Here is a 26,120-nt window from a genome sequence, read left to right as displayed (position 1 = left end):
AAAAGTGGTTCTGCATTTTTATTAATATTTACAAAATATTGTAAATCTGTAACATTTGCCCAGCTTGCACATATCAATGGTACAAAACCCCCCAGTTACAACAGTACTGAATTATAAAAGTTTTATTTTAAAATTACTGAAAAGCACACCTTATCCAGTATTTTCTCCATCCAAGTAAATATACATATCAAATTAAAAAATATAAGTATTATATTTTCTTTGTGTTTCAACACATAAGGGATCACAAAAATCATCCATCCTTTTTAGCTCCAGGGTAGAATTCTCATAGTGAGCATTTTAATGCAACTACCAAGTACTGTTACTCTCAAACCAAGTATTCTCTAGAGTGATTAAAAAAAGATTAAGAAATATGGGGAAACAGAAAAACAACTTCTACAGATTGTTAGCCTTAGGAGATGGGGAAACATAATAATGACAATTCATGCAGTTTTGTCACTGCTGAAAGAAAATATTCCTCCTTGAAGATGTTCAAGTTAAGACCTGAACAGAAACGGTAGGTAATTCTGCAAAACACTTAATTACTGCTGCCATGATACTGGGAAAATTATCGCTTTTTAGTTTCTATAAAATACAAATTTTTCTAACACGTTTTTTGTTGTTTTCCAGTCAAGATTCACACACCAGTAGAGAACGATGTCCCTCAACAAACAAATAGAAAGCAGGGTTTAGTACATCACGTTGTTAGTAATGTACCAAGTAGTTGGGTTGTCTTAATTTTTTTTTATTTTTTATTTAATCCAGCATATAGGATAATACTATACAGGAATCCTCACAGAAATGAGGATAAAAATTGAGGTTTCTGCCATGGACAAAAACTTTATAAAAACATTAATACAATTAAAATACAAAATATATATAGTACATGTCATGTTAGTTAGTAGTGGCATTTGAGGTTTCTGGAGACTGAAGAAATTCATAGGGATCGTGAACCATGTCTTGCTGTTCGCCAACACTCAGGTGAGAGGGGCTTCCTGTAGAATATGGGTGGGAAAAAAACAAACAAAACCTTTAAAAGTACAGGAAAAAAAAAAAGGAGAGATACTTGTGTATATAAACAGTGTGATTATTTCACATGTTCCTTTCAGACTTTTAAGACAAAACACATTTAAATGACATTTTAACAGGAGATGTTGAAAAATAAATTACAAGGTTTGCCATTAATTTAGATCCTTTTTGAAAAAGCAGTCATTATTCTATTACTCAGAGTGGAACATTTATACAAAACGTAATTGAGTATCATTCAACCAACATCTCCTACCTTCTCAGAAACGGCACTAAATTGTTAAATGTTACGTTACCCTATCATCCTGTCCTACCATTGAATTTTACAGTTGACAATGGAAGGTTATTGTAGAATCCCACCTGTTACTTGCTGCATACAACTATGCCTAAGTAAAATAAATATTATGTACTCCTTAGTATTTCTAAGAGCATAAAATGCAAGTGCATATAGGGATTTGCCAGTCAGTATCAATTTACTTCACAATTACTTCAATCATGCCTCATCACAAACCAAGTAACCACAATTGGCGTCCTTAATTCCACAGGTCAAAAGTATGTCATCTTAGTTGCCTTTGCCATGCGTATTTAAAAATCAAAACATGATCCTATAGTCAGCACACTATTTTACCAGAGTAGTTTTATGCAAAGATTTAAGTAACTTAAAATGCAAGTTTTAACCAGTTTCAAATACAGAAGTACTGCAACTTCTGTGACACAGGTAACTTTACCAAGATGATGTTGGTCTCTTTCAGATGTATTGGAAAGGGAACTCAAATTGGATGATGGCCGGGATCCCACTCTGTCAGCCTGAGCTTCATGAAGGTCCTGCAGCAGCTTAGTTGTTTCATCCAGATGTAAATGGTTATCATCATGATCCAGCTCCTTCTTCACTTTCCCTAAGAGCCACCAGTTACCAACCAAGAGCCATAATTAGCACATGCAGATTGACTCATGAATTACCAAGTCACTATAAAAAGATTCAAAAATAATTAACACAAGTGTTGCCTATTACACAAACGACCTCAATCTTGCATTTTCCTTTGCACTTCTAAAAGGCAACAGCTGTGGATCTGTTTTTTAGTTTTGAGAAATACACACTGAAACGCATTTGGCAATAAGGGAGGATGAAGGAGAGTGCCATGGGAAACGGCTGAAACTAAACTGACTGCCAGTATTTAAACAGCTGTAAGAACTTAATTTGTCTTCCTCATCTGTTAAACACTAGACATGAAATAATGAATTTAGTTTGCAGCAAAAGAAAGGAGGTCAGTAGAAAGATTACTTAGATACTTAAAATACAGTTAAAATAGAACAAGTCATTGATGGAGGTGAAGAAATTCCCATTACAGAAGGTTTTAAGAACAGTATCTTCTCCAGCTATACCGATTTTGTTGTAAGCCAAATAAAAGTATGAAATTGGAAAGAACTGGAAGTATGTGCCAACATACGCTGTTCTTTCATCAGAATACTTAAAAATTACCTCCCTCAACTTCTAACAGGGAAATAAACTCTTTTCCTTCTCTTTCTTTAATGCAGACCTTGCTAACTTTTCAAGAATTATGATAAGAAATAATACCATAAACTCTAATCTAGAAGTACGGTAATTTAAAGAAAGATGAAGGAAAAATACAAGCAGCTTTCATCAGAGCAAGAAATTAATAGTAAGATTGATATGTCTAAACATTACCTATAAAACAAACACTCATTTTTCACTGAACTGTTACAAAATTAGCGTGTGACAGCATAATCACAGCTTACAATTGCTTTTCAAAGAATACTGCACCTATGGGAAAAATCCACAGAAAACTTTTTCTTTCTTTAAGCTTTCAGTTACCTTGGTTATGTTTTCTAATAGATAGTTTGGCATCTTTCATATTCTGAATTAAGAGTATCTTAAACCATAAGCAGTATTATTACTTTAATGACATTTTTGGAGACATTTATCCAGCTCAGCAGTCTGCAGAAATGGGAACATTACTTCTTGCAGTATTTAAAGAAGGATACCTATCAAAGATACGTATTTGAAACATCACCCTAATACTTTTATACAAATGGCTTATTTGAAGCTAAAGTCTTTCCAACACCTGAAGTTTCTTCTGCTTTTTGTTCTGGGACATTCCAAGTGGTGATAAGATGGAGCTTCACATACTTACCTACCTCCCAAGTTATTTCAAAAGACAGCATATGAAGCAATAACATCTCTGAGCCAAAGCTCCACGCTGGTTCTTAAAATTTATGCTACTATGAACACATAAAAAACAAGCAAATCTACAAAAACTGCGAGGTACAAATACTTTGATTTCTTCAGTAGTACACGAAAAGTTAGCTTAGATAGCACAAAGATGTCTCAATGGAAAAACAGACCAACATTTCATTTATCTTGCACAAGCCCTAGACTTTAACTTATGTCAAATGTAGACTTATTATTACTACTTTTTGAACACATTTTTATTCTTAGAAAATCCAGCTGTTATTTTCCCTAAATGTTACAACTAAACCGTAATTGATGGCTTGCATATTTAATTACTTACCTAATGAACTTAACATAGAAATATCAAGAGATACATCTGAATATGGTTTCATAGAGAGGAAGTCCAAGTCAGAAGTGTTACTGTCTCCAGCAGATTCTCCAACCTATTAAAATACAAGAAACAGAAAGACTAGCAGTACTGACAAGCTGCCATAACAACTTTTAATGTTTAAGGTAAATACAAGAATCTATACTCTCAGAAGTGTGCACTGCAACACTTGAGACTGGAGCATTTATAACCATCTCGGCTAACATGCAACTCACAGGTAGCTCAAGCATGGTTCCAGGACAGACCAGTCATCTGAATGGCAAGGGATCTGCAGGGTAGTCTAAACATCTTTCATTACATCTCCTCACCTGGGACTGTTGAAACCAACATTAGGAAATCCCCTGGGACACAATTACATGCTCAACTCATCCCTGTCCCATGGCAGAACCCTGGCAGGGGGAAGCATTATCAGTATCCCCCATGATGAACCATTCCCAATTCCCCTTTTCCCTCACCTTCTCAATGCAACATTGGATTTTATTGAAACTTTCAGCATGTGACTAATAAAACCAGTAAGGTGGGCCTCTGTATACATAGTATCAGCTGGAGCTGGTCTCTCAAGTATTTTTTCTATATATTTGGATAATGAAATACAGCCTGAACTACAACAATTTCATTTTTTTCCATACCTGTTGCAATACTGCTATGTAATGGCAAAAAGTAAGAGATCAAAGAAAAAGTTGTTAAGCTTCAAAACACATTCTAACACAATTCCCTGAGGCTGCTTTTCCACGAGAAGGAGTAAGACATGCAGGTAAACACACAACCAGTATCTGAAAATGAAACTTAGCACTATCATGAATCAATTTAACCAGTCAGTCAACTTCTATAGAAACACAAACCTTTCCACAAAGCATAAGGAATATTTATAAAGCTATAAATTTTACTAGCTGCTATAATGTAATCCACATAATTTTTATGTGAATTGCCATGGAATAGAGTACATATCTTCTGTTGTCACAAATAATTTGCAAGATAAAACCTATACCACTTAAAGGAAGATTTGATTAGTAGCTGTGAAAGCATAAGATCTGCATTGCCCCTACTTTCTAACAGGCATTTTCAATGGATGTGGTAAAACTGATAAATATAATTGTTTTTTTCCAATTTTACAGCAGGTTGAGCCTCAAATATTCATCAGCAGATTGAGTAGCTTTCAGATTCCTAAGTGGCCTTTCTGCCTCTGAGATTTAGTTATGCATGCTGAAATAAACAAGAGAATACAGAACAACCAGACAAAGCAAGCCACTAACTAAATAGAGTGTCAGAGAATCCATTAAGCACTGAAAGCTTATTCTATATACTGTGATTTTAATCTTCTACCTCAGAGCATGCACATTTTTGCACTGAAAAATGAGTCTCACTACCTTTTTTTTTTTTTTTTTTTTTAAAAAAAAAACAACCAAAAAACAACAAACCACACATAAACCATTTTACCATGATCTGTTTGGAAGAATCTGGACAGGTATTACGCAACTTATGTTCTTCTTTTATGAGAACTGGCAGAACCTAAAGAAACAAATCATATTTTAGATCTCAGCATTTCATAGCTTATACTTATGTTTCCTAAGAATACTTAGTTTGTATAATTTACTGATTTACCATGATCAGATACTAGGCCCCCACAAAACACTATCACATGTTTTGGGATGTTTGCATATACCCTTTACAAAAAACCCCATAAAGACTAGCTCTTCTGTAATGGGTGACCATATACATTCACGTAAACAATTTAGAACCAATCAGGACCGCCTCTTAGAACAGCCTCTTCTTCATACATTCCACTTACCAGTCTTTTCTGTATTATTATATAGAACAGATGCACATTAAATAAAATCAGGAATTTGAATGTTGGAAGCCCAAAGAACACCACTTTCCCTACTTTAAATGCCAAGACACTATCCAGTGAAAAAAAACCCAAAACAAAACAGACTATCACCATAACTTACTTTAACTTCATCCAGTGGTTTTACTGGGATGTTTCGCCTCTGGAAAGAAAGAATACTAACAATTACTTCTATTCAACGTTAAGACCTCTTTCTTGTACAATTTCAAGTATATTTAAACTTCACACACAAAATGACGCTAGAGACAGCTAACTTTTTCACGTATCTGTAATACAGTTAACAGTGTAATGTGTAATTGAAATTTTAGTATTATACATTTTAACTAATCATTAAGTCCCCTTACACTATTCCTTCTGCCCATGAACTTTATATTCAAGTGCAGTATTTCAGTCATTACTTCAGTAACTTCTGATTCCAAAACATTTAGGGTTGTACTGTCAGAGATACTCATTCTTAACCAAATATAGCAGCACAAAATACTCAAGACTAAAACACCATGGCACATCATCACTGAAACGCTTTTAACTGCACAAAATCTGTACATATCTACATGTGTCATAACTGGAGAGCATTTTTAAGTATAAACAGCCATTGACCATTTGAAAGAGTCAGAAATTCTCATATGGAACAATATTCATGAAACAAGGTGGCAAAAAGGGAAAGGCACCTGTTTTGTTTCAAAGCTACGTTCATGTTGTATCCACACATTTCTAGATATAGAATAATATTTAAAATGCTGGTTTTGCACTTTTTAAACTTTTGAATTTTTTAACTAATCCATTACATTTCTTCCTGTTTCATATATAATCTTTTTCCAGTAGGGAGTGGAAAAAAACACCCAGAAAATTCTGAAGGCTCCTCTGTGTTTTTCATTCCATCGTCTCCTTTTCCCCTAATATCATCCACTCTATTCTATTTCTGTCTGCAGAGATTTCATATAATCTCATTTCCACCACATCAGAAAGTCCAAGTACCTTCCATGCTCCCTCTCCGCTTCCCTTTCTTTATTCTTGAATCATTCTGAACATCACCATTTTAAAACAGTAGACAGTTATTTCAAACCAAGAGTGGTTTCCAAAGTGAAGATAACATGAAACAAGATTTTGCAGTTTCTGGTAGTCTATTTTGTCTTGGGAATGCAAACATTCCCAGATGAATTATACACATTTCTGAGAAAAATCTCTTCTCCAGTCTTAGTATGAATCTCCTTTGGAAACAAGACTTTCCTTCAGACATATCACATTAATTTAAAAGTTAGCATTGTTGGGTAATAGATACATATACAGTGGCATTAATCTATTCTCCAACATTACTTCAGTGTTCCAAATAATGAATCCTTCCACAAGGAATATATTTTGCATTTAAATTAAGAAAAAAAATCCTTTAAAAAAAGCATTGCAATGTAAGTCAGAAGCAGATAAGTATGTCATGACATGGAGTGACAGGGCAGCCCAAACACCTTCAGCTGGCTGGTCCCTTCTCCGCTCTGCTACATTGCACCCCCCTGCCTCTTCCTTTCTGCAGTCACAGAGTAAACCACGTTGGACAACTGATGTAGCTGCAGAAAAGTTACTCCTCTGCTGATTAATTCAGTTTGTAATTTGGTTCACCACATGGTTGCATGAACAGCTAAGCCTGCACTGCTTAAACGGACAGTGGAAAATGAAGCATCTCATACAATATTAAAAAACAAACCAGTCCATTCTTGTTTTGGTGAACTTGTGACATTCCTGTGCATCAAGGACACACCTGCTTTAGCTGATAAATAGTTTTGGAATGATCTCCACTAGTGATCTGGTCCAGAAGATCGTCTACTATTTTCTTGCTGTAGTTTCCAGCATCCTTCACAAATTCCTGTAAACTAGCAGGAATGGAGATACAAGCGTTACAGAAAATGTTTACATTCATTAAAAAAAAAATTTCAACTTATACGACGGTTTTCCCCAGCTATGCTGCACTACACCTGCATCTTTCTTGTCCTTTTACTCCTTTATGCTTCTTCAGAAAAGTTAAGGCCTTCAAAACACGGGCGTTTTTTCTTCTCTCTTTTTTTTTTTAATTTTTTAAAATGGAAGTAAAAGTATGTGCAAACTTGTTTTTCACAATTACCAGCAAATTTTCACTTGAACTATCATTAGGAGTGGGTTAAGAAACCCAAACATACATAAAAACCTTGTGATTAATTCCTTCCCTCCAAGATTTACTTAAAAAGGAAAATGCCATTTTCCATTAAATTGTTACTTTTAACTGTTTTGAAACTCCTTGATAAATATCAGTTTTGAAGTCATGAAATCTATTACTTGCATATCTAAACTTACTGCTGGGTTCTAAGTAAAATGCTAAATCTTCAGCCATAGTATACTATCTTGTGGTTGAAGACCCTAATGACAAGATCCATAACAGCCTTGCAATAAAATAGGGCAACTTAAAAGTGCAAATGGAAAAAACCAAACCCAAACAACTCCCCAACCCAGGACAAAAGCTAGATTCAAGTTGTATAGCGAGTTATTTTAAAAATAAGTTTTAGAAAAAAAATAGCAGGATTTGGAGGCTCCTAATTGACATTTAGTTCAAATTGCTTTTCATAAAATTGCTATGAAAAGTTAGGCCTCCCAACAAGGAAGCACTTACCTTAAGGCACACTGTATCCCAGTTTCATCACCATATGCTGAGTACAGGAGTTCCATTTCATCTGGTTTCAAATCATGAAATATAGAGTTGTTCTGCATGGAAGGTGCTGTACTAGCACTTGTAAGAAAGGTTACTAGACAAGTAGAAGAAAGATAACAAATGATTAACACAAGTGTAATAGATCACTTGGAGGAAAAAAAGAATTTTCTTTCTGAAGCAGACACAGGAAGTGCAGTGAGTTTTTTTAACTCCAAATGAAATCAAAAGCAGCATCTCAAGGACGCTTCTGACTCTAGAATCAGCACAACTATTTTAACCATATGAACAAACATACTACTGGAAAATACAGAACTAAGTTAACCACCCAACTCCCACAAAAAGGCTCCACCCCACCGCCCCTCCTTTTTGTGTACATCTACTCCTTTTTTGTCTCCTTTTTGCGTACATCTACCTCACTTGTCATTTGCCAGTCAGTTTCTGGACAGCAGATCAGAAATTATTAAAAATGTCAGTAAGACTAGAAAAAACAATCCAGTTTGTGAAATCCTTGTCATATGATACAAAAATGCAAATGATCAAAAGGGGTTTTTTTCCTCAACTTTAAGTGCAGTTGCTCAGGAAAAATTATTTCCTCCAGAGAAAATTACGTACCATTATTAGAAAGCTTCTAGTGTGGCTACAACACTAAGGCAAAATATTAATCCATAAATTCCTAATTAAGTTATGCTTAGTAAGTAAAAAGGTGCATTTAATTAAAATGGCATTCTGCTGTGGAAGGAATAATTATACATTATAGAAATCTCCAAATGAAAGTTAATTTGGTTACAAGCATAATCTGAAATTATTTTATATCAAGAAATTGCCCGACATTCAATTAATACAAAGTTAAAACATGTTCTTTAGCATTTACCTTTATTTCTTCGTTCATCTTTAAAGCCCAATGTAGTGAAGCCAGGTAATAATTTGCTCGACAGTGAACTCAGATCCACCGGGTGAGTCTCTTCCTCTAATAATTTTGAGAAAAGTATTTAATTTTTAATTATTGTTTTTTAATGTTTAAAGGGTATGGTAAATATTTAGATTTTGCTATTTTAAAAAGCTGTGGTTACCATAAAAGCTGAATGCCTTTCAATCTGTACATTAAAGATAGGTAGTGTAATTCCGGTCCTCCATCTAAATTTCAGATACATGCTCTAAACATGCTTCCATCTCCTATTCACAAGATCTATGGCTTACTTGGTTATTTCACTTCTAAAGTATACAGCAGCATTTGTAATTCTTTTATTAGCTGATTCACAAACATTCAAGATCCAGATATTACAAAGTGATAAAAGCAATTTCTTATGTTGACACCACGTATAGAACCTGGTTAAGACAAATACCATTATGGCTACAGCAATATTTCTTTCTTCTAAAATTCTGAGAACTGTTCAATTAAAATGGCTGAAATAATTTGGAATATGCTTTTAAATTCAAAAAAATCCCAACATATAGGAAACTTCCAGTTATATTAAAATACCTCTGGCTGTTAAGAAATTTGGTGGTAATTATGCTCAACTACTGAACAACAGAAAGCAAGTTTATCCCTAGAGCCTTACCAGGATAAAAAAATATCAACTACAATAAAAATTCAGATTATACTATAGCTGTTAATTCAGTGTAACTAGTCTGGAGCACAGAAATGTCAGGAAGCAGTACAGTACTTTACAGCACACACAGTGAAGCTTGCTCTGCTCCCATTACCATCACTGTGTAAAGTGGCATGACATGACTTCAGAGGTATTAAATCACATTCATTTCATTATTCTTTTCAGAAATAGCTAAGGGCATGATGGCAGCTAAAATGCTCGATTTCATTCCAGAAAAATTTACTACCAAATGAAAAGGAATATAGATAGTATTAGTTACAGGTTTGTATCAAAAAATCAACAGAAATGTGATGAGTCACAAGGGTTCATGCATTTATCAATGCAATAAGAAGCAAACCGTGAATGAATTCCAATCCCAAAAGGTGCAGAGAAGGAAATGCTAAATCAACATGACATACAACAGCATAAAGACTATGACATTTCATTCATTACAAACTTTCAAAACTTCTGCATTTTGAGCTTGAAACTAAAACAAGTGGAAAGCATAAGACAATATAATGTATAGGAGTAACACAAAAACGCACAGAAAAGATCAAGGAATTAAAGAAAAACAATTAAGCAAAATCTCACTGATTTGAAACTGAAATTTAGCCAATTTAAATTGAAAAATGAAAAAAGGTAAGATATGATTATGAATCTGCATGTGTGCATTGCACATTTACATAGATTACAGCACTTTGATTCACTTCATTTTTTTCTATTAGCTCTTAACACTACAAGGTACATGGAGCAGAAGCCTTTCTTCCAACTGGAGCAATATATAAGTGATTATAAATAGCTACTATTTTACCATCTTACTGTCAGTATCAGTAGAAAAGAGCATCTGAAGAGTGAAAATTTGAAAGGCAAAGAGAAACATCTTATCCTGGATTTGTATCAGAGATACTAAATATAGCTGTTGGGGAAAATGGTTTGGGGAATTATTTTTTTTTTTTAAACTCATCTATGCTACACAGGATCTGTATGTACAGTTAAGACTTCAAAATCTGCTAGAATATTCAACATTAGAAAAGTTTGCTTGAAAGATTGTGGCATTTACCTTCTGCTTCTGGATCAGATGAATTTACTACACTAAATAATAAAGTTCCATCTCCATTTTTTTTCAGATAACCAATCTGCAAATAGAATGACAAAGATACAGAAGCAATCATTCAAAACAGTCCAAACTCAAAGGAGGAGTCGCTTGCTTACACAATGAACTATAATAAGCATTTTTAGCTGTATTCAGATTCTGCACTGGTATTTCCTTTTAATACAGGGAATCTTGGGTCACCACTATTTATTACCACCTAACAAATGCTTCAGAACAAAAGAGTTAGGAGTAAAAGATCATGTCATATATAAAACTCCTTATTCATTTTCCTAAATCAGATCTAAAGTCTGAATCTAAGACAAAAACAATACCATTGTAATTAGTATGAAGTCAGGCTTTCAGACGGCCAAACCTAGAACGTACTTTCTTTCGAGAAGCAAAACTGTAACTCCTATTCACAATCTACCTCACTGTTCATTTCCAAATCTAGAGTGAACGGCTTGTTCTCATATCTCATCCACAACTTTCTCTAATTAGAAGTACTTCTATGAACACCTTCGAGTTCTTTAAGAAGTAGTTTGACAGACCTATCAGAGTACACACACAAATGCTAAAAAGACAGCCAGAGATACGAAAGACAATAGAACTGGGGTCTTTAAAGATAGAGCCAGTACTGATGCAACAAACAAAGCTGTCATCAGAAACTGACCACAGATGAATCGTGCAAAAAACAGACTGTAAATTCTTAGTAAAGACGGGAAATGAAAACTTACGCTTTTCCTAAAGAAATACTAGTAAATACTTCCAAGTAAATGGAATGATAAATCTCTCCCCTATTTTGTTTTCTTTTCCCTCCTTAAAAAGTTTAAAACTCTCTCCATACACAAGGCCAAACCTAATGTTGGCCTCTAATAAAACCAGAGGTGACAAATGCTGGAAAAAGAATGAGCAGGAACAATATATTCAAGTGATGGCAAAAGTTAACAATGGCTGAACTCTAAGAATGTGTCAGTGTTACCTAGATTCAGTGGCATCTGCAGTGGGTTGTCTAGCTGACTAACAGTCCAGACAATGAATAGCTGCACACCTGGAACAACTCTTTCTTGAACAACTGCAAAACTGACTGCATCAGCACAAAAGGCCTTTTCAGTAAAGCTAGCAATCAGCATGACTGGTAATGCTTTAAAGGGTTTTTAAAAAGCCACTCATACTTGTTTTTTCAATTGCAGTGGTCACTGGGGTATGTGACGATGAGAAATGAAGACAAAGGTAGTAATCAGACTTCACACAATGCAAGGGAAACAGAGTAAATGTATCTCAGCACAGGCCTGTAGCATTCACTCCAACCTTAGCGTGAAGTAATGAAGGAATCATTGAAATTATCACGTAGCTAAGCAATGAAGAAATTATCACATAGTTAAGAAAAATACAGCACATAAACAGATTGTGCTGAGAAAAGTGCACCAACAGCATCACTGAGCTCTTCCTTCTAACAGCACAAAAACTAAACACATGGAACAATATGAGAGTAACAGCCAAGATTATCAAATCTGTGGTTAGCACTGTCCAAAATTCCAACGTGGCCAAACTACTGCTATCTTCTCCTAGTCACTGAAGGATGTCTGCATTTTGTACCCACACAAGAATGCGCTGCAGGTGACAGCTACTACTTGCAGGTACAAAACTACAAGGTTCCAGAATTCTCCTTGAAAATAGTAATTTAACACTTAATTTCCTAAATACCTGAGGCTGGGGTGGGGGGGGTTGGGGAATCCTAATAACCCTTCAACCTATGCCAAAGTTTACTTTTTCTGAGGCTGCAACAGTAGGAAGAGCATAATGCTATTTTGATCACTTTCAATGCCAAAGGCTGCAATTAAGGAAAACACATCCAAGACTGAGCAACATTTCACTGTATTCTGCAAGTGAATTTCTAGAGATGTTCAACACACAATACAACTTCAGACCCATTTAGGACAACCTACAGTGGGCTTCAGGGGCTAAATGACAGGCAATAGTCATACTGGTATTCCACATAGCACGCATGCTAGCCTTCACAGCCTCAGAAAATGTAATACTAAAGCCTGTTTACTAAGATGAAACAAAGCATTCAATACTCAGACAAAAAATGGAATTGTGAACTTTGTTGTGCAGAAGACCTTGCTGTTGGGTAGATAACGATTGATCCTATCCCGAGCTTCATCTGCTGCATGTTCCACTAGTGCCAGGACATGTTCTTCAGCAGTGCTATCTGTCAGGCTGCACGCATTTCCCTCAGGTTCAAATATGCAACTAAGAAAGAGAAGAGGAGTAGCTGTAGAAATTAAAAGCTAAAACAAAACAAAGGGATGAATTCTGGGTTTGCTAAAGAGAACAATTAGTCCCACTCCTCTCCCAGTGTCAGTCTACTTCAGCATTTAAGTGGAATTATAATCATATGAAACTGAAGTTTTGCAGCAGATGCTGAGAACTACCAAACTACTTAACATCAAAAATTTGTTTCTGTACCTTGATGTAAATAAAGGAAGTATTACAAAACAGAGACTGGGAGTAAAATTGCATTAATACAAGGTGAATGCTGTATTTGTCCTTAGTCTCCCACATGCAAAAATATGCTGTTTTCACAAATTCCAAATAGAAGGATGAAGAAAAGAAATTACATGATGAGGGAATGGAGACTCTGTAACTCTGATGTAAGAAAAAAGCTAACAGGCTGCATTTATGAGGACTAAGTCATTTAGTTGCCTGTAGAAGTAGGACACTGCTCCCAGTCTAACCAGGAGTCCTTTAATTCCTATGTTTGTTAATATTGGCAATTAGTATTCCTAATTAGTATCAATCACACAATTGTTTCTCATTGAAATTACAGAATTTAACATGTATCTTTCAGTAGATCCCTTTTCATTAAAGCATCAAAACAATAAAAACATAACAAATAAGCATACCTATGATGGAACAGGACATATATCTTAGCAATTACATAAATTCAGAGAAAGGTAGTATTGTAAGGGGAGGTCTGAAGATATCATAAAATATGGCAGCCTTCATTATATTATGTATTTAAAATAAACTTTGCACATCAAAATCTTTCAGGGAATCATATGGACATTAGACACTAGGGCCAAACACCTTAGGTACTGGGTAGAGCATCTCCTCACACCAAATCCATTTCTCTGTCCTGGGTTATCTTCTTCCATTTGCTTAGCTAAGAATTTCTCTCTGTATAGAGATTCAGATCCGATACACAAGAAAGTTTTGCTATTAAAGACAATAAAAAGATCACAGGATCATACTCTTATGAGACAAACGTGTTATACGATTTTTGTTTCATTGAAACTTCAAGAAAGGGTGTACACAGCAGGAAACTCCTCAGCAACTGGCACTTTCTATCACACTCTACAGAATACTTAACGGACAAGAATTTTTAAAGAATATTCAGAAGGTTGCAACATCCTGGACAAAATTTTCAAAAATTAGCTATTAGGATGTCCAAGTGATTAAGTCACTTTTTAAACTACAGTATAGAGGGATTCTCCCCCCAAAGCTCTTACTGTACATCAAAAAGAATAGTATCTATCCTACTGATGCCAAAATGCAAGTCTTTAAAAGGTCAGGTTAATTAGAAAAAAAAAACCAAACAAATTCCAACCACTGAAGTTACATAAACATTGAGAAGAACAGGAAAGTAAATTTATACCACAACTGATTGCAAGGAAACTAGTATCAGGATAAAATTAAAGGTCCGTTACTTTCAGCTCTCTGAATTGTATGTTAAGGTAGATATTAAAGACGGAGCAGTACTATATTGCTTGGCAGTCTCAATTTCTTCCCCTGTTAGCTATCTGTACTTGTCACTTCTTACATGGTCACCTTCAAAGTACAAAGGTACTTCTGTAATGCAGCTTACGTAACAATTAATCAAAACAGAGAAAAACTATTACTCTGGGCACCATACAAACCAAATAATCATATTATTAAAAAAAAATCCAATCAAACAAAACCCACACCACCTCGCCCGCAAGCAAGTCTTTTTTACAGAAAGGTACTTTCAGTTAATTCCTGTACACAATCCATTAAACAAAGAACAAATTACACTTTGCTAATTCTCCATGATACAGCAACAGATGTTCCTGTATGCTCACATTAGTATACTTCCAGCCAAAAAAAATAATCATGCAGTTTAAAATTATTTTTCAAGATGGATACTGCAGTCTCCTATTTCCACAAAACAACTACATTAAAATACAACTTCTTCTGTCAGACATTAAGCAGGATTACAAAAATGCCTGAAGTGTAACAAAACACACATGTGGCTGATTATAACTCTAAAGTTCTAATCTCTCATTTCAACTTCATGCTTTCTCATTTTTGTTAAAATAACAAGTTACATTTTACTTTTTTACTTCGGGTGTTTAAAAAAGAAGCCTGCAGAACATATCTACATGATCAGATCATTTAAGACATTTTACTTTCATAAGAATCCAGTCGATGTAATGCGCTACAATTTAAATTCAACATCTATCCTAGGATATCTATATACACCGAATAACAGATTTTGCTTGTAAATTACAGTTTCTGCTAAAATCTCCTCATAAAATAGAAAATAAATCCCTTTAATTTGACTAAAATTAGATTTTAGCTAGAAAAACATGATTTTGTGACATGGGGGTGCCTATTACCTGGAAGATAGCTTGGCACTAGCAAAGTATTTTACCAAGAAGCTTAATAAGATTCCATTAGGAAGATGTTATCATCTGCTCGACAAAAATCTCCTGTACCTCTATATCCTGTCAGATAAGACTAAAATGAAATACAATAATTTACTGACCTGGGCCCACTTTGCCCTCCCAGAAAGATCCCATTAGATTTTGATACAGTCAATCAATTTGAATGTGGTCATTCTTTGAACTGTTTGTTTCAAGTTGGGAATCACTGGGTTATTAACTAGTTCTTTAAATAATAAATAACCTACAACACAATAAAATTGCCCATTTATCCTATGGGCCACTAGGAGACAGGCTGAAAGGAGGTCTTTTGCTCAATTTTTTGCCGCTGTCTAGTATTACAAAAGCTGCAACAAACCAGTAAGCATGCCCATTAAAACCTTTACCTAATAACTTCTTTATTTTGCTTTTTTGATTTCTTGGTAGTCTCTGCTTGTACAGGAACAACTTCAGGGACAGGTTCCTCAACTGCTGTGTCTTCATCACCCAAAAGAGCTGCCTGCTGAGAAAAATCCATGTCCTGCATAAACGACATGCTGCGCTTCAAAGCTAACAGCCGTTCCTAGAATCAGAAAGGACAGAGCGGCAGGGACTTAACCTTTCCCTCATAGCCAAGATGCTATGATAATGGGATGGGATGGGAATGGCCATGGCCTTATTTTGTTCTTAATGCCTCGTTTCCAATGGCGATGCAACATGATTTGGTCATGGTAGCATGGCATCAGAATTTCTGCAGCCCAACTATCAAGAGAGAAACAAACAAACAAAACTGCATATGCAAAGACAACTGCCTGTTTTACACAAAACTTACCATAAACGCAACACATGCGCGCGCGCGCACACACACACACACTCGCACACACAGAGAGCAGCTCAGCAGAATAACTTCATTTTACGGGTTGACAACTGTATGAGTAAAAAGTGTTTAGGCGCACATCTGTGAAACCCCTGAAACCTCCCTTAAACCCACCACCTTCAGAAAAGAAAAGTTTTCTTCTTTATGCAAAATAAAACTTAAGTTAGACCTTGTTTTCAAAGTTGCAGCCAGAAGCAATGTTTTACAGTTGGGTTTTATATGTGTGGATCTTAATTGCTTCCACTGAGGCCACAGGAAGAAGCTCCTACAGACTTCAGTGGTGCAAATAAAGTTGAGAAAAATGAGCATGGTTATAACAAGAATGCCATCGAGCTCTTACATATAGCGGCACTAACAGGCACTGCTGTAATTAATTACAGATAGATAAAACCCCCCTATCATTGTTATTAATTATGTTCCTTTTCAAGTATGACAAAAAAAACACCCCAAAGAGTTGGTACTTTTTCTTAAATAGGTCTCTTACTTTGCTCATCATCTTAAAGCCTGTGTGCAGTATCTTCTTGGCTAGCTTGTAGTAAACAGTATCTGGTCTGTTGTAAGTCATTGCATTATCACACATCAGTTTAAAATCTGCCTGTAAAATACAAAACAAAAGAGCTGTTAAAATTCTGAACTCCTATTAAATGACTGGAAGATATTACTCCATCATGGCAGCTCTGTGAAGAACACAATAGTATTTTAGCAGAAGGCTCATGGAGTAAATGGCAAGCCAAAAGGTAATACAGAATTGCAAATGTTTGAGTCCTTTTTGCTTCTTCAAGGTGCTCAGTTTTGTCTGGCATGGGCTTTTTACTTAAAAAAAAAAGAAGTTTTCCATGAATGCCAAGTGTAACATTTCCTCCTTATGCAAACGGATCAAAGAGAAGAAATGGAGAAATGAATAGAAAGACTGAGGCACAAGGTAAGTACTTTTAAGAATTTTTCCCACCTTCGAAATCAGAACAGACTCGAGAAAGACAACATCAGAAAGATGCAGTGTGTCTTAGATATAATTCTAGTAGTTTGACCACTTCTTTTGTCACTTGCACTAAACCAAAAACAAACAAAAGAAAACTTCAGAGCACAAGAAACAGCCTTCTAGATGCTCATCACATGCAACACCAGGACAGCCAAGTCTGATCATCTGTCATATATAATTTAAAGTAATTTTTACTGTTGCAAGTTCCAAAAGAAAGGTGCAACACACTCCACTGAAAACAGAACCGAAAACATTTCTTGCAGATTGCAAAAGATTTTTCTAGGGTGCCTTTTTTCTAGTCATATGCTACCGATCTGTAGAGTAAAGCACAGAAAGCATTACTAGAAGCTCTGTGAAACACTGAACTAAAAAGACATTCCTATATGCCTCTGAAAATTTCTCAAGTTAGCAAATCAATAATGAAGAATCATGCAGTAGTATTTCCAAGTACTTCACAAATTAGATCCTAACAAATTACATTGGCGCATGATTAAAGAATACATTTTTCCCGCTTAGTAACTTTTCAATATTTAAACAATGGTTGTTCAAACAATTAGGCTGCATTTATTCTATAGACACAAATGCAAATGTTTTTTGTCCATGGGTCCATGATATTTGGTGATGACTTGATTATGTGCAAAAGTGTATGCAAACAGAATGGCATGCTTTTTGGCAAGTTAACCCATTGAGTTTACAGACCAGTGAATAGACTTGCCAAGACAAAAGATTTTTGGACGTTACTATTGTGGTTGGACATAGAAACCTTTCTAAAGAGCTTCTCTGGCACCCAACGTTTATGAAAAATAGCCTTGCTCTACTGCAATCCTGATCAGAGTCTGTAAAAACAAAATAGTGTTTTATTTCCTGTTTCCATACAGGGATGTCACAGCAGCACTACCCTAATCATTTAGCAATTGACATCAAGCCCATACTAAGCAAGTAAGTGAGCTACAATTGGCAGCCCATGACTCTCTATGGCATCTAAGCCATAAACCTTTGCTTAATGAGACCATCACAAAACCAGAAATTGAGACGGTGACGTAGAAAAGCAAACTATCAAGAACCTGATAAAGAAGCCCATGAGCTTTACATCTAGTGATGGCCTTTGAAGTGCTGCAGAAAGGGATGGAGAAGTGTCTTTTGCTTGTCCAGCTTTGAAGTAGACCCTTTTTTCAGCAGCAAACCTGATGAGTTTTCTGCAGCAATTTCCCCTCTTCAAAATGCAGCAAATGGGTCCTGCAGATTCTACTCGGATTATTTATTGGCTTGTGACTAGTCTCAAGTTAGTTAGAATAGGTGTACCAGAAATGAAAGATAACCCTTTGAGCAGGTCTTGTTTTAGAGGTTAAAAACCTGTAAATGTAATTTCTGTATTACACAGAACTACAAAGGCATGAGCACAATTATCTACACTTGTATCTAGAAAGGGAGTTCAACCTCTTTGACACTGTAAGATGGGCAGACTTCTAGCAACCATTTATTGCTCCTCAGAGTATCAGCAGAAACAAACTCCTTCAGAAAAGAACTGAATGTCAGTGTAAACAATACTAAGATTTTCATTTTTTTAGGTTGCCAGCCCACCAGTTTCAATGTTGTAACCTTGCCAGTAACTAACCAGAGCCACAGAGCTCCCACTCATACTTCCTTTTGAAGTTGCTCAATAAGACAACCCAGCAAGCCAACAGAATTCAGAGACTTGAAGGCATTGCTGATGACAATATTATGAATCCCTCTTTACTATTTCCTGTATATCTCTGTACTTTTTTTGAAAAAGAAAGCATACATATAAAAAAAAGAATAATCTTGGGCAAAGCACCTACAGGAAATATAAGCCATTCTTTGCTCAGCTTTGCTAGACCTTTCAAAAGAATAGAAGCAAGCAAATGCTCGCTATCAAGTCTATTCTTGTATCTACACTAGAAAACAGTAATCCTGAAGGCAGCTAACAGAATGTCACGAATCAGTTCAAGAAAACTCCTTTCCTTCAGGAGCTGGTGATACCATGAAAAGATTTCTTACTGCACTGTCTGTAAAACCGCAATGCATCCAATAAACTATTAGAGCAATAGCAATACAGCAATAGTTAAGGCAAGCTGCCAATAAACTTGCCAAGTACATTTCTGTCAAAAGATCATTCCAAACAAAGTTATCTGGAAAACGGAATAATTAAAGATAGAAAATATGTAGTTGCTATTGAATCTTACACAAAATATGTCAGTATCTGCACAGTTTTCTGGCAGACACGTCAAAATTGCTTTTTAATCAATCTAACCAGGTCTACATTACAAAAGAGAAAAAAAAAGAAAAAAGAGCTCCAGGTTCTTCAACTGCCTAACTCTTTGTGATAGTCTTACTCCTGTTCATGTCCAGCAGCATGAATTCCATAGAACTTTAAAGCATGTTCTTGGTTTCCTCCATAAATGTAGCAGAGTCTGACAAATACAGAGCTGCCACAGAGAAAAACAAAGCAAGAAACCCATGCTAATACACAGAATATACAAAAGTGCTCAGTTCTGAAAAAATACTCATTAAAATAATTACATAAGAAAGGCTTCTACAGTTAAAAAGAATCTTCAGTTTCTTACTAAAGAGCTCTGAAATTAACTAAATCTCTATCAATTCACCTTGAATTCAGTGACTGATTTGTATTCATTCGCTGCAATTTTTTCCTTCATCGTACCAAAATCCATGGGGTGCTTTATTATCATGGAATATCCAGGAGCGATGGCATCCGTGACTGGAAAAGCAAAAAACCCATGAGGATCTTTCCTAAAAATAAAAACAATAAATTTAGATTTATATCAGCAAACAAAGTTATCATTGTTTTGATACCACATTAATGGTATAAAAAGAATACTACTACTTAAAAAAACACTAAAAGCACTCTCATAAAACAGAAGCATATTTGAAAAATCTCCTGATACAGGAAAGAATTTTGGTTACACATGTGGACTTTTTGGAAGAAATTCTGCTGTTTCCTGAATTACTTCATTTTTTCTTCTATGTTTTATCTGTCTCTATCTACACTTCAAACTGAGTCTTTTGGCTTCACTGTGTAGTAACTTCTCCAATTCCTCTTGTTTGTGAGGTCCTCTAAAAATAACTACAGTGTTTAGTATTTTTTAATTAGTTCCAAATTCAGTTTATTGCTATGTAATAGAAAAGGATATTAAAAAAAACCCCAACAACATGAGATACAGGGTTAACATCTTACAGAAAACAGCAAAGTAAAAAGCCTCTCCAAATTAACAGGATTATCAAGTAAGCAGGTATAAACTTGCTTTGGTATTTGACAGATGACGCACAATAAAACAAAATTTCTTGAGAACCGTTCAATCTTTTAAACTATTAAAATTCATAATTGTTTCTTAACTCCTAAACTAAGTAATTAATATTTAATAAATCTATAATGGCAATGTATCCTCTACCCAAAGCACTTTCCTGACAAAAGCTAGAGTTGCATAGTTGGTAATAATTTTCCTCAACTAATCTTTAAAAACTACCAGGTCTGACATGTTTGCAAAGGTTACCAAAAATATTACAGCCAGTCTTCAGTAACTATTTTCAAAGAGAAAATCAGGATAAGGAGTTGTAAAGTAACACATATAAGTATGCATTAGACACTGCTGACACAGCTGTACATACAATATGCTCAATACCTTTGAAGCTGGCGAAGGAAGTGTTCTAGCAATTGCTGGATTGGTGTGCTCTCATTTTCAGCTGCAGTTTGAGATGGAAACACAGATAAGTGCAATGAGACAGAATATAGGTATATTTATGGATTTAGAAAAATAAACACCAGACAGAAAATCTGTAGAACTTATACTGACCTGAAAGTCAAGATTTCAAAGCAGAAGCACACCAGCTTTCTAAGCATACGCTATTTCTTCTTTACTACTTACTGAGTTTTAATCACATTAAAAATTAGTAGACACTGAATCAGATTTAATGCTAAAAAGTCTAGTAGTTGTAAGAGAATTCATTAATGTGAAATAATGTGAAAGTAAGGTGTTACATATTTATACAGAAGGGAAATTTGGTTGCTCAAATACTGCAGCTGGGAAATCCACATTCTTACATGTTACCTGTGCAATTTTAATAGTTTTTTTACCGTAACACCCACACAATTAGCTTCTCTGAATCTTTTCAGTCAGAGTGACAAATACATGCAGATTTTCTGGCAACAGAGATACTGATTAGAATTTCACTTCCTGTACAGATTAAACAATAAACATTACACATGAATTACTTCAGAGACACTGGCTTAATGTGAAGTTTGAAAAACTAAAGAAGCATGCTGAAATCTAGAACTCCAACTCTTCATCTTGATAATGGAGAGACAATTTCCTTCTTATCCAAAAGAAGTAACAAACGCTTTCAAAGGACATTTTCCAAGCAGACGAAAATAGAAGTCTTGCCACTTACAGACATCAGATTTTAGCTTGCCAGTTTTTCAAGGCTCCAGACTACCCAGAGACAGAAAGCTTTGACAAGAAATTTTCAGTTACCCCTATCAGGTCACCTTGACAGTTGGACACCATTTCTCATTTTAATGTGCAGTCATAAACAGAAAATTCCTCAATAAGTTACTCGACCAGTCAACAGGCAGTGTTCCAAAACAAACATCACAATGTTCCTAAAGATCCAACTTTTTGCTACTAAGTTCCATTTCCAGGCATACGCGTACTAAGACCATGATGCATATGAAAATTCTTGTAAGTAAAAGTTCCCATTGATTCCACTGAATGTTGAGTTTTAACTAACAAGCAATGGCTATACAGGTAGAGAAAACATGGCAAAATCTGAAGGGATTAAGCACGCAGAAGTTACCACACATAACTGGTAAGTGTTTTGGCTGGTGAAGAGAATTAAAGAAGATTGCTAAATGAAAACTGGGGGGACTATGGTCTTCAGAGACGCCCTATCAGAACTTACTTTTGATGAAACTAGAGATACTAAAATTAAAACGCCACATAAATTACAAAAAAAAAATGACTGTAACAACAGCTAAGCAGTCTCCACAGGATTTTTTCCTTAGTTTCAGATATTCTGACCATCATTCTGTAAATGCTGAGGAAATGCTATGGAGAAGGGATTAGGGAAACACTACACTCAATAATACTTTTATTCTGCCAAGTAACAGGAGCTGGAGGCAGATGTCCTTGGCAAGTTCAGTCACATGAAAACAAATCTATTAAAACCCAGAAGCACCAATAGGAATATTGACTTTTTAGATAGCAGAGAGTGCTGAATGTTGGAAAAAACAGTCTCCAGATTTGAGTAAATCTGCATGGAAAATTTACATTTTGGTACCTTTGACATAAGCATTGTTGTGCGTGCTTTTAAAAACACCCAAGATGATTTAATTTTTCACACTGCTCACCTGGCTGAGTTCTGCATGCTCTGACAGGACGATCTGGAGGAGGTTCAACCTCCACTTTTTTCCCCGGATCAAAGTCATCAGTTTCTCCTTCAGTGTCACACTGTTCTTTCTCCCTTTTCCTCTTTTTCTCTTCCTAGTACAGCAGGAGATGACAGATTTTAGAAGAACGTACTTGGAATGTGCAACCCCACATACCAAAAGATAAGAGACAGTAGTATTTGTTTGGAATACTCATTCTACATCTGAGCCATGATACGGTTTAAACAATATTGCATACATTTTCACTGTCACTTTCTCAGTTTTCTTCTCCAATTAAAACTAATACTGTTGACCTTTTGGCTTTTTTTTGTATACTATCATTCTACCATTAGTCACTGTACTTTTACTGAAAAGAATGTTAAACTCTGAAGCTATTTATATATAAAAATGCATGATAATAAACTGCACCGGACAGTAAAGTAAGTTGATCTACTATTCAGTAAAGATCAGTCTGTAGCTCTGCTTTGATCAATGTTTTTGTTGTTTGGTGCATTAAACAGGAATCAGTAAAGTACATGATAATTTAGGAAGCCTACAAAAGAATCGTAAGAAATGCTCTGTAACAGTGGTAGCAATTAATTATCTCTTCCTGAGCTTCAAAGCAAAGGCATGCCTGAGTCATACCTATAATCTTACAGTCATTATTCATGTTTGCACAAAAAAGCATACTTTCATTAACCTTGTTTAGACTACAGTTTTGTTACTTATCTGTTAGCTTCTTTTCCATGCACTAATAACGAAGTTCTTAGGGGGAAAAAAATCCAAATATACACACACACAATTTAGCAAAGGTAAAACAAATTATTTGATACTGCAAGATGTTGTATTAAAGACAGCTGTTTTGCTACATTTCAAGTCCTAGCCATAATCTTAACTGAAACAGTTGAAAATGTTAGTGCAGAATTTTCTTTGTACAATCTGCCCTGTATTCAAGAGTTTCTTAATGATCCTACAAGATATATCACTTTCAAGCAAACAAACCTACCAAATAAATCAATTCAAAATGACAGCTGTTGGCCATATGCGTATACATAGTAGTACTGAAAAACTGTCATTATGAGAGCAGTAAAACTACATGACAGAAGAGAATTAAATTAGCAGAGGTCAAAAAAGTCGTTAGTACACAAAAGGAATACTATTAAAATGAAATTGTACAGGTAGCTGTACGTCAATGCCTAATTGTTGATTTCAGTCTAACTCCTGAAGGTTCAACACAGACAACTAAGAAGGTGACCACATCATTTGCTACTAATGAAGTCACAAAGCCTAGCATGCAGGTTATTCCAAACAAGAGCCAACAAGACTAGTACGACAGTACTCAACAGATCAGATTTCAGAAAGCTGTTCTGAGCAAACATACCAATTTCAAACTCTAAAATAACCTGACATATCTCAGGAACAGAAACGTAACTTAGATTTATTTGAAAAGCTGAAAATACACCTCTCAAAATGTAGCAAAACATGTTTCTGACCTGGCTGAAATACAAAACATCCAACTTAAAACCTGAAGCATTCATACCTACAGACAAAGCAAATTGTTTTTCTTATCCATCAGTTACAAGGAACAAGCTTTTACTTTGTTCAAAAAATCATGACAGGCATATCTCTTTTAAATGGAAGAAATACACCAACACACCGCAGGGGTTTTCTACATTTTGTGAAGTGCTGTCTCCAAAAAATAAGCTTCTTGCAACAGTGGTTCAAAACAACAAAAAAGTGGTTCTGGTACTCTGCGCCAGATTTTAGATCTGAGAACTGGTATGTCTGAATTCTAAAAAAAAAAAAAAAATCAGAGCTTACCTTTCTCTTTCTTCTTTCCTCATCATCTAAATGCTTTTCTTTTTCCTTCTCAGATTTTTTTTTCTTTTTTTTCTTTTTTTCTTTATGTCGTTCTCGCTCATGATCCGATCTGTCATCATAGTAACTAGAATCATGCCCTGACCCAGAAAGTTCAGTCACTTCACTTCCTCCGACTTTAAGCACCAGCTTTAAAGGTTTTTCCAAAGGCTTATCCACATAATCTAAATTATAAAAGCAAAACATTTCATAAATGCACATGAAGATGATACAGCAATTACCAGTGCTTCTTCCAAAAATATTGTTTACAAGAATTTGTTGCAGGTTGAAAATATACACGATATATTTGGAGAGAAAAATAATGCCTAAGACTAGCAAATCTAAGTTAAGAAACAGTTGTTCAGCACATGTTACGTCATGATTTTCCACAAACTTATAATATGTAAGGAACCAACTGCTCGGCTTTCCCTGAAAACATTGCAAGATCCTTGTCAGACTAAGGTGAAACCAAGTATTGTTACCAAATTTTGTAATCAATACTATATAAGCATATGGTTTTGTTTAACAACCTACATGTGTTCTTGAAGAAACAGAACGCACACATTATTTTGACTCAGAATGTCCCACGCAAACAAGGCGATTGTGAAATACAATTACATCCTGGAAAGTTAGCAACACAGACAAGATCTGTCCAATATTTGTTGGCCAGGTAGTGAGATATGTGTTCCCATGCGAAACAGCATCGCAATACTAAAAATTCACCCCCTCACACCAGGTACTCGGGCCCACAAGCGACCGACCCTCCCACAAGGAGCGTGCACAGCTAACCCGTAAGCTGCGGAACCGTTACGGACCTTTCCACCCAATCCGTGCTGCAAGTTAATTAACAGCCACATAACCGTGCACGAATCTGATGGTGGCAAATCCCAAGGTGTGCCAGCTCACCCAGCGCCCCGCCCCGCAGGCAGGAGCCCGCCCTCCCGGCTCCCGCACGCCGGGGAACGGCCTCGCCCTCTGCTGGGCCGCGACCGGCACCCAGCGCCCGCGCACCGCGGAGACGCTCGGGCTGCGGCCGCGCTGCCCTCGCCCCAGCGCTCGCTCCGCGTCACCCGGCCCCGCCAGCCGCCTCCCCCCAGCCCCGCCGCTCAGGAGCCCGCGGGGCGCCACCTGCCCTCGCCCCCGCTCCGCGCAGCTCCCCGAGCGACACCGGGCGGCGCCTGCGCCCGGCCCCGCGGCGCTCGCTGCCCCTGCAGCCCCCGCACGCAGGCGAGGGCCCGTCCCTCCAGGCGCCGCGGCCCAGCCCGCGAAGGGGCGCCGGGTCCTGCCGACAGCCGTGGGAGGGGAGGGGGTAGAGGCGCCCGCCGGTGCAAAGCCAGGCCCCCCCCCGGTTCTTACCGCTGTAGGCGGTGGCGGAGGCCGAGCGCCATTCCGCCTTCTCCGCTTTGTGTTTCTTGTGCTTCTTCCCCATGGCAGAGCCGGCCCCAGTCGCGGCCGCCCCTCGGCTCCCCCGGAAGCGCCCGGGGCGGAGCAAGCCCTTCCGGCCGCCGCGGAGGAAGGTCCGGGGCAGGGGTCGTCGTCAC

The 26,120-nt window shown here is 36.5% G+C and overlaps 1 protein-coding gene across 10 annotated transcripts; it reads right to left on the bottom strand.

Moving 5' to 3' along the window:
* BRD9 (bromodomain containing 9) lies at positions 1 to 26,062 on the bottom strand. Of its 10 annotated transcripts, none has more exons than XM_056330153.1 (18): positions 25,936 to 26,062; positions 24,544 to 24,764; positions 22,705 to 22,837; positions 20,981 to 21,041; positions 19,946 to 20,090; positions 16,827 to 16,937; positions 15,873 to 16,048; positions 13,892 to 14,020; positions 12,922 to 13,054; positions 10,769 to 10,844; positions 8,991 to 9,086; positions 8,081 to 8,213; positions 7,199 to 7,310; positions 5,552 to 5,590; positions 5,040 to 5,111; positions 3,555 to 3,657; positions 1,752 to 1,919; positions 1 to 992 (listed from the first exon to the last, which is right to left on the bottom strand). In XM_056330153.1, the coding sequence occupies exons 1-18, from the start codon at positions 26,006 to 26,008 to the stop codon at positions 892 to 894; spliced, it is 2,082 nt and encodes a 693-aa protein (XP_056186128.1). In that variant the 5' UTR covers positions 26,009 to 26,062; the 3' UTR covers positions 1 to 891. The 10 variants fall into 10 exon arrangements, with proteins under 10 accessions (XP_056186128.1, XP_056186129.1, XP_056186130.1 ...); XM_056330154.1 differs by having other exon boundaries at positions 13,892 to 13,981; XM_056330155.1 differs by having other exon boundaries at positions 15,873 to 15,988.
* Between the last annotated feature and the right edge of the window lie 58 nt (positions 26,063 to 26,120).

This window comes from Falco biarmicus, chromosome 3 (assembly GCF_023638135.1).
Source record: "Falco biarmicus isolate bFalBia1 chromosome 3, bFalBia1.pri, whole genome shotgun sequence".
NCBI lineage: Eukaryota > Metazoa > Chordata > Aves > Falconiformes > Falconidae > Falco > Falco biarmicus.
The sequence above is the reverse complement of the archived record's forward strand: the minus strand, read 5'-3'. Positions and strand labels throughout refer to the sequence as shown.